The sequence below is a fragment of the Entelurus aequoreus genome, linkage group LG12 (assembly GCF_033978785.1).
Source record: "Entelurus aequoreus isolate RoL-2023_Sb linkage group LG12, RoL_Eaeq_v1.1, whole genome shotgun sequence".
NCBI classification, from domain to species: domain Eukaryota; kingdom Metazoa; phylum Chordata; class Actinopteri; order Syngnathiformes; family Syngnathidae; genus Entelurus; species Entelurus aequoreus.
Genome location: NC_084742.1, coordinates 5,334,915 through 5,350,256, shown reverse-complemented (window position 1 = coordinate 5,350,256; position 15,342 = coordinate 5,334,915). Strand labels below are relative to the sequence as shown.

At 38.7% G+C, this 15,342-nt stretch overlaps 1 protein-coding gene across 1 annotated transcript in view; it reads right to left on the bottom strand.

The window, feature by feature from the left end:
* LOC133661372 (lysine-specific demethylase 5A-like) overlaps positions 1-14,293 on the bottom strand; it is a 38,080-nt gene extending 23,787 nt beyond the window's left edge. Inside the window, exons 1-10 of the mRNA XM_062064530.1 lie at positions 13,353-14,293; positions 12,677-12,754; positions 8,101-8,223; positions 5,526-5,696; positions 1,866-2,045; positions 1,711-1,789; positions 1,370-1,461; positions 1,139-1,297; positions 948-1,067; positions 713-871 (exon numbers count right to left, since the gene is read on the bottom strand). Of these exons, the coding sequence (XP_061920514.1) occupies positions 713-871; positions 948-1,067; positions 1,139-1,297; positions 1,370-1,461; positions 1,711-1,789; positions 1,866-2,045; positions 5,526-5,696; positions 8,101-8,223; positions 12,677-12,754; positions 13,353-13,508 (1,317 nt within the window). The 5' untranslated portion in view covers positions 13,509-14,293. The remainder of the gene's footprint in view (positions 1-712; positions 872-947; positions 1,068-1,138; positions 1,298-1,369; positions 1,462-1,710; positions 1,790-1,865; positions 2,046-5,525; positions 5,697-8,100; positions 8,224-12,676; positions 12,755-13,352) is intronic.
* Between the last annotated feature and the right edge of the window lie 1,049 nt (positions 14,294-15,342).

Sequence of the window (15,342 nt, the reverse complement as noted above, 5' to 3'; positions counted from 1 at the left end):
CAGAGCAGACTTACTTCACAGGGAGAAGAAAACACTACCTCTCGTTCAAGAGCACACATTACCGACCCTCGCTCTTCCTCCTTTCACCGTCAGCTGCTTTCGCTTTAGTCACAGTCAATGTTAATGTGGGTGGATTTAACTTTTTTAAATGTTTATTATTGTCCCAATATGGTTGTTAAAATTAAGTTTTTTTGTCATTTCTGGTCGTTTGTGAGGGCGCCAAGAAGACTTCTGCGCGTGTGTTGCCAGAGCAGCACATACAAAGGACAGCAGCTTGTCGTCGTCGTCGTTTTGGGATAGGACTTTATTGTCATTGCACAAGTACAACGAAACTATGGTTTTGGCATGTTAATTAAGAGATAATTAAATCATTATCCTCTTGTTATGTTTGTTTGATATACAGTGCTGTATATCAGTGTATCTTGTGTTAAAAGCTTACAAACCTTATATAAATATGGACCTTTGGCGGGGCTGGAACCCATTATTCATATTTAATTTTTTTCTAAAGGAGAAATTTGCTTCACTATACAAACTTTTCAATTTACAAACCCAGTTCAAGAACCAGATATCGAGGTTCCACTGTATTTACAGTTATTAATAACTGTCCTCTAAAAATATGAATATAAAATATAAATCAATTAATCCTACTCCTCAGAAACTGCAAATATAAAATTATTGCTGTCAAGTTGCAACTTATGTGAAGTGATCCCACCTCTTCATCCCCCAGCAGCCTCCTCTTGCCGTCCCTGACCGGGAAACCGCTGCCCACGTCCTTGGAGCTGATGTCAGCTCCATACTCCACGATCACGTCCTCCTCAATGCTGCTCACCAGGCGCCAAAACTCTTTCTCTACCAGCTCAGTTGGGACCATCTGTGGGCACAAAGCACAGCTTCTCTGTAGTGATGTGTGCTCTACAGAGGCTATGACAGTTCAATATTTTACATACATGAACTGGCATGTTGAAATAGTCTGATTTGAACTGGTCGGCCATCTCTCCGAAGCTCTGGAGGGAGTATTCCCTCACGGCTTGCTCGAAGCCAAACGCCTCTCTTGGCTTACTGCACTCCTGCAAAAAAAAGCTGACTCATAAAACAAATAATACACATACAGTTGTATCTTTTGAAGCGATGTCTTTACCTCTGCGACACACTTGGGGCAGCGCCAGTCACCCTTGGGCACATCCTGCAAAGGCGGGATCAGGCAGAAGGTGTGGTAGCTGTCGTCGCAGCCGTCGCACAGCAGAAGGCGTTCCTCCTCGTCTCCCCGTCCACACATCAGGCAGAAGTAGAGGTCAATCTGTGTGGTTGTGTTACAAAGTTACAACAGCGTAAGGCAACCTTTTGTGGCAAAAATGTGCTTGCCACTCACAAAGTTGACCTCCAGCGTCTCCTTGCGTGGTCTCATTTTGATGGCAAAGGCTTGAGCTTTAAGGTGACGATGCTTCTTGCTGTAGCCGTCGTCTAAATTAAGATAAAGGTTGCATGTGTGCCAAGGCTGGTGCTTGAGCAGTGGTTTTTACTATCTACATCACCAATTATTATTTTTTCTTAAACTAAAAACTGGTGTCATATGTGTATATATATGGAATCTGCTGACGTAGTTATGTTGTAAAAAATAAAATAAAAATACAAAAAAGCTATTACTGATTTATGTAAAAACAACAAATATTAGTGGCGATAATCTTTCAATCTCTAATTTAAATGTCCTACCTGCTGACACAATCTCCAAATCCACCATCTTGGGGCTTGTGCCAAATAGTTTGAGGCCTTTTGGCTCCTTGTTTTCCCTCTAAAGCGAGACAACAACATAAGTGAGGATGTTCTTGTTAAAAGAAAAAAAAGCCTGAAGAGAAGCACAAAGTTACCTCTGATTTAAGGCGCCTTGAGCGCCTCTCAGGCAAAAGACGCTCTTTGGTCTGGGTGCCATCAACCTCCCCATCTTTGTCCTCTTCTTCCTCTTGATCGTCCTCCTCGATCGCCTCCTCGCCCACTCCCTCATCTACTTCCTCGCCGTCGTCTCCCTCATCATAAAGACGCTGGATTCCCTGATTAGAGAACATCTATAAATAACAGACCCTACAGGATTTACTTGGTTTTGTTGTGATAAAATTCAAAATGTTTCAGCAAATGGTTTGAGGCTTTTCTTTCAATAACATCACATCAGCCTGTGATATTATGAATTTGTTATCAAAGTTTTAAATGTTCTCTGTAAACTTACCCCCCACAAGCACAAGATTTCAACAATTTGTGCAAAAATTGAAAAACAAATATCGATGTTTCACAGTTTTACTAATTAAAAAAAATAACATTTTACTGAAACCTTCACTCGCCGCATCTTGTTGAAATAAAATCAAACAAAAACAGTGAAAATGTAGGAAAAAAACAAAAATAAGTAATGTAATGAGAAAAAACTGACATTTTGATACTAATAACTAATAATAACAATTATGTATAGCATCAGTTTTTAGCATTTGTTTTTAACAAAATAAAAAAATATACAGTAAGTCATAATGGTGCTGCCTGTTTTAACTTTTTAATATGCAGCCATTGGTTGGAAAAGTTTGAACACCCCTGCTTAGAAGAATAAAGAGTACCTATTGCAGTTACTAATTTCTCTACAGAAAAAAACAAACATAGGTTTACTATGTAAAGCGCTTTGAGTCACTACAGAAAAGTGCTATAAAGATATAATTCACTTCACATAGTGTTGCCTGGGAACAAATTAAAGGGAACCTATGATGACTTTAATCTTTTCTGACCTATAAATATTGTTACAACGTTGGATACTTGTGTACAACAATGCCAAAGCATTAAATCATAAGGTTCATGCATTTTGGTGTGTGCTTGCACAGTTTTGGATGCCTCTGTTTTTCTGCGTTTTGCAGTTTGGCTTCGTCATGATGTCTAAGTGAGGTGGATGTTCTTATTTAGACATTAAAGAAAGCTCTCAGCCAGAGGGAAAGTATTATATTTATTTAATCTAATCGTGTCATGCGCATAATAACACAGAAATGCGACATGCATTGATATAAATGCTGCTAAAACAGCTTTTTTTATGTACTCTTTGGTTGGAGAGTGCGCATGTGTACCTAATGTGACTTGGTGAATCTATATGTTCTTGAAGTTTATTTTCGAACATGTCCAGGGAAAAAAAAAATCAGTGCCGACTTCAAGAACTAATATTAAACTTTGTACATTTACATTACCGTAATTTCCGAAATATAAGCCGCTACTTTTCCCCTCGTTCTGGTCCCTGCGGCTTATACAAGGGTGCGGCTTATTTACGGCCTGTTCTTCTCAGACACCGACGAAGAGGATTTCGGTGGTTTTAGTACGCAGGAGGAAGACGATGACACAATGATTAAAGACTGACTTTTCATGCTGGTTATTTTGGTAACGTACAGGCGAGCACTTTGTATTACTTTGCACCGTTGTATTATTTGTACTCTGCACGGATGCTGTTCGCCATATCAAAGATGTGAAAGTTTGATTGAAAGATTTATTGTTAATAAATGGGACGCTTTGCGTTCCCAAACAGTCATCTCTGTCCCGACAATCCCCTCCGTGGTAGCAGGAACCCCTATATACTACGGTAATTACACATCAAAACCCTGCGGCTTATAGTCGGGTGCGGCTTATATATGGAGCAATCTGTATTTTCCCCTAAATTTAGCTGGTGCGGCTTATAGTCAGGTGCGGCTTATAGTCCGGAAATTACGGTACATTCATGCTGGACCTTCGGAAGGCCTTTGACACCGTTAACTACGCTATACTGTTGGATAAGCTCAGAGCAATCAAATTTAACAAAACCTCATGGAGCTGGATGCAATCTTACTTGGAGGGGAGGGAGCAGGTGGTAGAAGTAAATGGCACCGTGTCCCCCCCCCTCTCGGTGAGCTGTGGAGTCCCCCAAGGCAGTATATTGGGACCTTTACTGTTCCTAATATACATAAACGACTTGTCATCGGCATGCGACTGTGAATTGTTTTTGTTTGCGGATGACTCTGCCCTGCTGGTATCCGACAAGGACAAGTCACAGGTGGAGAAAATCCTCAGTGCTGAGCTCTGTAGAACTTGCACCTGGCTCGCTGACAACAAGCTATCCATACACTTGGGTACAACTGAATCCATCCTGTTTGGGTCCCACATCAACCTTAAGAAAGTCAATGACTTCACTATAAAAGTGTGTGACATTGTTATCACCAGGAAAGATGAGGTCACCTAACTAGGTTCCATTCTAGAGGCTAATCTTTCCTGTGATAAAATGGCAACCAAGGTAATACAAAAGCACCATGAGGATTCTGGCGGGAACTCTCATTCAACCCTTTTTCGATTACGCATGCACCTCCTGGTACCCTAGCACCTCCAAAACCCTCAAATCTAAACTCCAAACATCCCAGAACAAAATAGTCAGGTTACTTCTAGACCTCCACCCCAGATCCCACCTCACTCCTACCCACTTCTCCAAAGTGGGCTGGCTCAAGGTGGAGGACAGAGTTAAACAACTTGCACTGAGCTTAGTCTATAAAATCCACTACACCTCCCTGATACCGAAGTACATGTCAAACTACTTCCCTAACGTAAATGACCGCCATAACCACAATACCAGGGGGAGCTCCACTAACCACGTTAAACCCAGATTCCGAACTAACAAAGGTCTTAACTCATTCTCTTTCTATGCCACATCAATGTGGAATGCACTCCCAACAGGTATAAAGGAAAGGGCATCTCTATCCTCCTTCAAAACCGCAATAAAAGTTCACCTCCAGGCAGCTACAACCCTAAACTAACATTCTCCCCGGATTGCTAATAATCAAATGTAAACAATCAGATGCAGATACTTTTTCTTATGCCTTCTGATCTCTCTCTCTCTCTCTCTCTCTCTCTCTCTCTCTCTCTCTCTCTCTCTCTCTCTCTCTCTCTCTCTCTCTCTCTCTCTCTATGTCCACTACTTGCTGTCCATATCCTACCCCTCCACACCCCTGATTGTAAATAATGTAAATAATTCAATGTGATTATCTTGTGTGATGACTGTATTATGATGATAGTATATATCTGATAGTATATATCTGTATCATGAATCAATTTAAGTGGACCCCGACTTAAACAAGTTGAAAAACTTATTCGGGTGTTACCATTTAGTGGTCAATTGTACGGAATATGTACTTCACTGTGCAACCTACTAATAAAAGTCTCAATCAATCAATCAAAAACATCAATTACGATACTTTTGGAATGGGTGAGGCGTGGTTTAATTTACAATCTGGGAACACCTCCACAATTGGACATCTTGCAGACACTCAAAAAAGGGCTATAAAATTGACTGTGGAGCAAAATCTATACCAAAGCATACATATCCACAATCCACATACATTTTATCTACTAAACAAGTGTTTTAAATGTATATTAAAATCATTATAGGTCTCTTTTAACAAAAGTTGACTAAATAGCAACGTTGCAAATTCCTAGAGGGTCTGTAATAAGATTGAAAGAAGAAGTAAATAACACTATTAAAATGCACTCACAGTCAGACTGGCTCCCGACTGGAAGAGCTCATAGGGGTAAAGTATCCTCTCGTAGTGGGAGCGCAGCAATGAACCAGTCCCTTTACCAGCTGGGAAGCCCATTCGGCTGCTCACTTTGGACCACCTCTTCTCTTTACACACTGTCTCAAAGCCTCCTTCAGATGACACAACCTGAGGACAATGATAAATGTACCACGCTTAACAAAGTCACATTAAGAAGCATCATATATTTACTTGCACAATTCCGCACCTAAAATGTTTAGTCTAATCCTCCTCAATAGGTAAATTGTTATTCCGTCACTATGTTGTTTGGGTTAGCGCGTTTACCGGGGTGTGTCCCCGTACAAACGCTACACTGACCGCCTGTCACTGCGTTACTCAAGACGTCCCTGCTGCTTGCACTTTTTAGTTTAAATTTTGTTTTTGTAGCCGGTCGCATATCGACACTTAACCGGCTTTTGGAACATAGTCTGCAGGAAAATGGTGTGTTTAAATTTAGTTGGTAAAAGAAAAATGGACTGCGAAAATTGGCAATTCCAAGAAAATTGGAAATTGTTATGAACATGTCAAATTTAAAATGGCATTATGAGACAAAGCACAGGATTTTTTAAAAGACATTTCCACAACATTCAGAGGTGAAAAAAACAACATTAAATGCACTGAAATCGGCACATATCAAGCTGCAGTAGGATTATTTTAATTGTTTGATTGTTTTTTCATTAAGGACCACAATGCAGTATGGCTGCCCCTTAAAGGGCCAATTGTAACAGTAAATATTAGGGGTGCACAAAAAATCCATCCACATCCGAATCGCAATTTTTATCCACCTCGATTCTAAATCAATTCATAATGAAAAAATAAAAATTATTAAAATACATTTTTAAAAAGACTTGTCATATCAATGCAACAAGAAAGAGATTTTCTAATCTCATAATTTTCATTATGATTATCATACCAAATAACACATAGCGAGAACCAGTTTCAATCAAGAATTGATTTTGAATCAAATTGTCATCCCAGGAATCGGATCAAATCGTTAGTTGTCGAAAGATTCACACCCCTGTTAATATATATGACTATAAAGTAGGGATATATCACTATTATACATACTATTTCAGTTTCAAAGTCTTCTCAACAATACTGTGACGTGTGATGATATCAAACAAAAGGGTAGTTTTTTTCTGGTGTTTTAGTGTTGGCTGAGTCTGTAAATAAACTACTTCTCCAAGAATCCTCTGCGCAGCAGATTTAATGTTTTTTGGACATTAAATCTGTCCATAACTAGTTGAGTTATATTGCTAACAAACACACAAACAAGCCAAAGCCAAAACATGACCTTTTTGGTGGAGGTAAGAAAATCTGCCTTCTACAAAGCGAAGCGCGCCACTTTTGTTTCGAGTGTTTTCAAGGCAACACAGAGCCAGCTGGCGACGGTGCACCGCACGGCGGGAAATTACCCCCGCAAAAAAAGCTCAACGCGGGAAATAAAAGTAAACTAAAAACCTTCTTAATACATCCTCAACCCATCCATCTATTTTTCAACTGCTTGTCTGTCAATGTCGTGGGGGGGCTGGAGCCTATTCCAGCTGCACTCGGGTGGAAGGCAGAGCTGGACAAGTCACCACCTCAAGCCGTCACACAGAAAATATATTTGAAGCCTTCAAAGCCAAACACACAGAAAATATAATTGAAGCCAGCAAAGCCAAACAGTTTGTGAGGTATTTATTAATTGTTTACTTTTCTGAGAAACATAATTTTCCTAACTAATATAAAAAATTACCACTGTAGAGGACATTGCTTGCCATATTGTAAAAGTTGAAAGACACTAAACTGTGCATTATTGTTTTATACTTGTTACACTTACATTTTCACTTAAAGGACACCAACTGTATGTTATTCTATTTAATACCTGCTTGAAACAGTAGATGTTCCTGCACAATTATATGCACTTATAAATACATAAAAAATATGATTAGAACATTTTAGCATTATTTTTGTGTTCAATCCTAAACATTCCTGCCACTTCATTTAACACACTATGCCATTTTTACCAAGCTTTTGGGGACATATACCGCAATAACATTGCACCATGGCCTTAATAACGTGAGATTTTAAATCGTTACATCCCTAATATAAAAGGTATAATCGCCTCAAGAGATTATTACACAATTGCCTATGCATGTATCATCTTCGTTCACTAACAAATTGATGGCTAATGAAATTATAAGTCAAGTGGTGATATATGTGTGAATATCTTGTTACATGATCAGATAACATTCAAGTTTAGAAGTTATGCAATTATATCCAGTAAATTTTTTCCTTCACAATTCAAAGCACAAAAACATTAAACAAAAAAGATAAAAGTGCCTTATTGACGCAATTTATTTCCAGGTTTTTGCGGGCCACATGAAATGCAGTGGTGGGCCAGAACTGGTCCTCTGGCCTTTAGTTTAACACCTGTGTTTTAAACAAGTACCTTCCTCACTCAATTTGTTCCATCACTTTACGCCACATACCGGTATGCTGAAGGTTTCCCGTTGCATCTGGCGGCACTTGACAAAGACCCCAGTCTTACCTTGCTGAGTTGATAAAGGTCCAGAACCTTCCTCTCCACGTGCGGAAAACGAATCTTGGACCCCTGCAGCTCCCAGAACTTTGCGATTTGATCCAGAAAATTGAGCTTCACTCGAGTGAGTGCCTAGAGAGAGAATAAAAACCGTATCAAACTGGTGTAGTATTGTAGTGACATTATCCTTAGACAGTAGGTACAGTTTGCCCTGGTCGACTGCAATGTTTCCCATACATGTATTTATTTGTGGAATTTGGACTTTCCTCATAAACCACATTACAATGGGACTGTGAATATATTTGCCATTACAGTGAATGGCAATATGCATCATAACTCTGCTTCTTAACACACCAGTCATATGTAACTGGTCTGCCAGAGAATAAGAAGACATAACAGGAGGGACAAGTTTTGCCAACTTAGTTGCTACATTGAGCAAGTAATCAGACCGCTCCAGATACTCTTTTTAAAAAAAGCAACTAATGACAAATCTCGTGAAAAGCAAGTTTTGCTCTTCTCAACGAGCAGATAGTGTTGCTGAGGCCCTAAACCATTTAAAAGCAGTCACTGGCGGCTCCATCTTTCTTGTGTCATTTTTTTGTTTAAAGGTAAAAAAAGAAGCGACTAAAGACAGTGAATTTGTAGTTCTGATCATATTTGTTTTTCTTGTTATGTTTTTGTCTCTTTCCAACAGCGTTTATTACTATTACATGCAAATACATTACGGACAATTATGCAAATTCAGCAACGACGAAATTGCCATGTCGAAGTAGTAATCAGTAGCATGCATATGGCATAGCCAATGTAAATTAGCATCAAGCTAGCATCAAGCTAGCATCAAGCGAGCTAGCTCAAACCGTCACACAGAAAATATATTTGAAGCCAGCAAAGCCAAACAGTTTGTGAGGTATTTACGGTATCAAACGTTATATTGTTATGAGACTTTTCCGAGAAACAACATTTTTCAAACAACGTGGCTCGGTTGGGAGTGTCAAAGCGCTTTGAGTACCTTGAAGGTACCTAAATATATATACCTATATACAGTGGGGCAAAAAAATATTTAGTCAGCCACCGATTGTGCAAGTTCTCCCACTTAAAATGATGACAGAGGTCTGTAATTTTCATCATAGGTACACTTCAACTGTGAGAGACAGAATGTAAAAAAAAATCCAGGAATTCACATTGTAGGAATTTTAAAGAATTTATTTGTAAATTATGGTGGAAAATAAGTATTTGATCACTTCAAACAAGGAAGATCTCTGACTCTCACAGACGTGTAACTTCTTCTTTAAGAAGCTCTTCTGTCCTCCACTCGTTACCTGTATTAATGGCACCTGTTTGAACTCGTTATCTGTATAAAAGACACCTGTCCACAGCCTCAAACAGTCAGACTCCAAACTCCACTATGGCCAAGACCAAAGAGCTGTTGAAGGACACCAGGAAAAGAATTGTAGACCTGCACCGGACTGTGAAGAGTGAATCTACAATAGGCAAGCAGCTTGGTGTGAAAAAATCAACTGTGGGAGCAATTATCAGAAAATGGAAGACATACAAGACCACTGATAATCTCCCTCGATCTGGGGCTCCACGCAAGATCTCATCCTGTGGGGTCAAAATGATCATGAATATGACCAATGTATGATCCTGTAACTACTTGGTATCGGATCGGTACCTACATTTGTGGTATCATCCAAAACTAACGTAAAGTATACAAACAACAGAAGAATAAGTGATTATTAAATTTTCACAGAAGTGTAGATAGAACATGTTGAAACGGAAAATAATCAGATATTAACAGTAAATGAACAAGAGGATTAATAATCCATTCTACCGCTTGTCCCTTATAATTTTGACAAAATAATAGAATGAGAAATGACACAATATGTTACTGCATACGTCAGCAGACAAATTAGGAGCCTTTGTTTGCTTATTTGTTTGTCTTTTACTTGTTTGTTTAGTATGTTCACTATTTTGTTTAAGGCCAAAATTGTTATTCGATTGCAATTAGAAACATATGTTTATTGTACCGTAAGATTTTTTGTTAAAATAAAGCCAATAATCCCACTTTTTGTGGTCCCCTTTATTTAGAAAAGTATCGAATAGTATCGAAAAGTATCGATACCGGTACCAAAATATTGCTATCGGGACAACCTTAGTTCAATTACAGTGTGTTCATCCTAAACATTCCTGCCACATTTCGCAGTGTGCCATTTTTTTAACACTTCCACAATAATATATTGACAATATCATATAAAAAATATTTTGATATGATTATATGATATGATTATATACCTATTGTTGAAGAATTGCTTCTTCTAGTTCTATATGATATTTTTTGTAACATGGTTAATGAATGAAACGGTGAAGTATTTATTGCCACCGTATGTTGTATATTGATATAAAACATTACATTAAACCTAAAAATATGCTGCTCTGTTGAAGATAACTAAGAAGACATTTTTAGTAGGGCTGCGAATCTTTGGGTGTCCCACAATTCGATTCAATATCGATTCTTGGGGTCACGATTCGATTCAAAAACGATTTTTATCGGGGGGGGGGGTTTTTTCAATTCAACGCGATTCTCGATTCAAAAACGATACTTTCCCGATTCAAAACGATTCTCTATTCATTCAATTCAATACATAGAATTTCAGCAGGATCTACCCCAGTCTGCTGACATGCAAGCAGAGTAGTAGATTTTTGTAAAAAGCTTATATAATTGTAAAGGACAATGTTTTATCAACTGATTGCAATAATGTACATTTGTTTTAACTATTAAATGAACCAAAAATATTTTATCTTTGTGAAAATATTGGACACAGTGTGTTGTCAAGCTTATGAGATGCGATGCAAGTGCAAGCCACTGTGACACTATTGTTCTTTTTTTTTTTTTTTTATAAATGTCTAATCATAATGTCAATAAGTGATTTTTAATCACTGCCAATGTTCCCTCTAATTTTTCATGCGTGTGAGCAAACGCACAAACTCCCTGAGCATTCAGTGGAGCACATGTGAGCAACATCAGACGTGCACACTGTGGCCACACCAGCGTCACACCTGTCCCAAACCTGACTAAATAACAATTTAAATGTTTTATTAAAATAATAATAATCTGATATAAGTGATTTTGCCCCCTTACAATGACAATAACAAAAAAACATGTTTTTCATGACCTATGTGCTAGTATTGTATGTCTGGCTGCGGGTCCTGCCTTTAAAAGAAATGTTACCCCTTTCAGAGATTACATTTAGTTCTTGTAACTTTCTGTCTGTAAAATACATCTTTTTATTAGCATTTATGAAATCTAGTGACAATATTTCATGAACAATATCCTTAGATTAACATTCTTAATAAATGGCAGTAAAATAAGCACACATCTGATTGAGGAGTCAGTGTTACAACCTGGCATTTACACATTGTGTGGCGTTGGGGTTGTCCGACTTTTTGTGTGGCCATAAACGCAGCACTAGCTAAGTGCCATGAGTGCACGTGTTGGTGCAGGTGAGCGAGCGAGCGGCTTCTGTTGAAACGACGGATGACAAAGTTGGTTTAAGCCTGGTTTGTATGGCAGAAAATTACCAGTTTTTATAGATAAAAAGTTTTTTTTACTCATGTCTTTGGTGTGGTTACAAACAGTTTTGCTCAATAAAGTGATTGATGGAATTCCTGTCCGTAAAGTGTCTCGACCGACGATAATTGAACTGTGTTGACAAAGATTGTTTTATTCATTGGGGCCCACTCTTGTTGTCACCTGTCACTCACTGAGTTGCATTGCAAAATCATACAGAATAAATTGTAATGTGTTTATTTTGTTTAAAGTTCAGATGGGATTTTTGATTTCCTGCGCGGCATTAATTTGCAGTGCGCTGAGGACGCGTGAGCGGTGCGCAATTGCGCAGGCGCGCACCTTAGAGGGAACGTTGATCACTGCTATGTTGAAATTGTAACTAATATTGATACTGTTGTTGATAATATTCATTTTGTTTCACTACTTTTGGTTTGTTCTGTTTGTATCTCCTCTCAATTGCTCTGTTTATTGCAGTTCTGAGTGTTGCTAGGTCAGGTTTGGTTTTGGTATTGGATTGCATTGTTATGGTATTGCTGTGTATTGTTTCGTTGGATTGATTAATTACAAAAATAAATAAATAAATAAAAAAATAAAAATAATAAAAAAAATTTAAATCGATTTTTAAAAAATGAGAATCGATTCTGAATCGCACAACGTGAGAATCGCGATTCAAATCGATTTCTTCCCACACCCCTAATTTTTAGTCAACAAAATGAACACTGCTACTGACAGTGGGGACGGCGTGGTGCGGGTTGGGAGAGTGGCCGTGCCAGCAACCCGGGGGTTCCTGGTTCAATCCCCACCTTCTACCAACTTCGTCACGTCCGTTGTGACCTTGAGCAAGACACTTCACCCTTGCTCCTGATGGGTCTTGGTTAGGGCCTTGCATGGCAGCTCCCGCCATCAGTGTGTGAATGTGTGTGTGTGAATGTGGAAATAGTGTCAAAGCGCTTTGAGTACCTTGAAGGTAGAAAAGCGCTATACAAGTATAACCCATTTACACATTTTACTACTCACCTCAAGCTCATTCAATCTTTGCACTCGAGGCGTGAACCGGAAGTGACGCACGTCGCAAGTAAACGGAGGCTGCCAGTCCTGATGGAAAAGCAACAATGAGGAAATTGCACATTTCAAAGGCAAATACAAAAAAGACAAATTAGCCTTAAAAACATTTCAAGGATGTTTTATTGGCTTTGAAATGCGTTGTGGTCGATAATGGACCCACCCACTTCTCTCGCTCTTTTATTTATGTCATTAAAGATTCAGTTGCGTCAACAAACAAGGTTAAGAAATAACAAGAACGACTCAAAATAAAGTGCACAGTGGTGGCTTTTGGCGTACAAAACGACGCTGAAATGTTCAATTGTAGTCAGAAGCGACGGTGCTACCTGAGGCCCAACGTCGAGTTTACGTAGCTAACGTAAATTAGCCCAATAGGAAAAAAACGGCAGTCATTTGGTAATATTTTAGCTGTATTTTCCATCATTTAATAGCTTTACTGTACATTTAATAAAAGTACGCAGTTAAAATGTTAAATTAATTAATTTGCCTTCTGTGACCTCAAAGTGATGGGAAGTGGTCTTTTTTTCTTCTTCTAAAAACAAGCAGGCCCACATAGTAAAGTAACAAAAATAGAGTTTCGATCATGATAACAAATGTATTCATGTGAAGTGTCCCAATGTTGGGGGTTTACCTCTGGTGGTCTAATCTTGCAGATGCCAGTTTTCTCTGCGATGGGTCGGATCTTGTTGATAAATCCAAGGGGGTCCGAGAAATCCTCCCAACTTGGCTCAAAAACCGGACATTCGGGAGGAGGCACAAATTCGCCAACAGCAGACATGTTGATCATATATAATAAGTCGTATATTTTACGTCCCCGGGTTTCATGTTTATAAGGCCGAATGTTTCTCGTTATGTGGAACTTCCTCCATGTCTACTATCACCTTCCTTCGTGCAAACTACGTCAATGACGTGAGGATGGTGCTGGGGGGTGAGACAATGGTGGATTTAACGTTGCTCCAGCGTGGATTTGTGGCTCCGTGTCGCCTCTCCTACTCGGCACGCAGGCCAGGGTCAATCCAAATCGCCATTATGCCTTCCTTCTAGAGGATTCTCAACAATGTGACTCTTCTTGTCAACATAAACACACACAAGCCAGGTTAGCATGGTTAGCCAAACTGCTGCTAGGCTAACCTAGCTCAGCCTGTGTACCGATGTCACACATCATCTCTTAATGGTGCCGCACTTTCTCGTCGAGTTACTCACACCGAGGGGGGGTCTGAGAAAAATGCAGATGTTAACGCAGGGCGACGTTTTTCGATAAAATCCACCATTCTGCGTCCAAACAAGTAATGCCTTTGCCCGTCATCGCCATTCATTGACGCGTCAGGTGGGAGGGGGAGAAACTAGCTTCAGGCTACTTTGGTTAGCTTAGCCACAGCTCGTTGCGCAGCTAACATTGTTTGCAGCGGAGAATGTCGCCTTACGAAGCTGATTCATCATACAGCGATTAGTTTATTTGTTCTTTACGTGAGTGAAATGCAGAACTCCAACTGTGTATTTTTCCTGAACTCACTTTTTAATTTTGTAATGTCGCCTTGTAGCTGTTGTTTGCTAGCTGTTGTTTACTTTCAGCCGGCGCGCTCCAGAGCGACACTTAGTGGCGTGGAGTTGCATGGTGCGCTTGTAACCTAAAATACTTGACTAAAATGTAAAAACAAACCTTCATTTCTCCCACAATATGGACATGTATGTTTCAGAGCAGCACATTTTTAGGTGTAATGTAATGTTTTATATCAATATTCAAAATATGGTGGCAATCGTAATAATTATGCTGATAGTATATATTTGACTGTATTATGCTGATAGTATATAGAATAGAATAGAGATTTATTGTCATTATTACAGTGAACAGGTTCAAAGAACAATGAAATTGGAGCAGATCCCCTAAGGTGCATACACAATAATTTAGTAATATACACTACCGTTCAAAAGTTTGGGGTCACCCAAACAATTTTGCTGAATAGCCTTCATTTCTAAGAACAAGAATAGACTGTCGAGTTTCAGATGAAAGTTCTCTTTTTCTGGCCATTTTGAGCGTTTAATTGACCCCACAAATGTGATGCTCCAGAAACTCAATCTACTCAAAGGAAGGTCAGTTTTGTAGCTTCTGTAACGAGCTAAACTGTTTTCAGATGTGTGAACATGATTGCACAAGGGTTTTTAAATCATCAATTAGCCTTCTGAGCCAATGAGCAAACACATTGTACCATTAGAACACTGGAGTGATAGTTGCTGGAAATGGGCCTCTATACACCTATGTAGATATTGCACCAAAAACCAGACATTTGCAGCTAGAATAGTCATTTACCACATTAGCAATGTTTGGAGTGTATTTCTTTAAAGTTAAGACTAGTTTAAAGTTATCTTCATTGAAAAGTACAGTGCTTTTCCTTCAAAAATAAGGACATTTCAATGTGACCCCAAACTTTTGAACGGTAGTGTAAATAGTAAAAAAAAAGAAGATATGTATCTATATATATGTATATATCCACACACATGAACATATCCATACATATGCATATATATATATATATATATATATATATATATATATATATATATATATATATATATATATATATATATACACATATAACATTATTGCACATTATAGTCCGAAA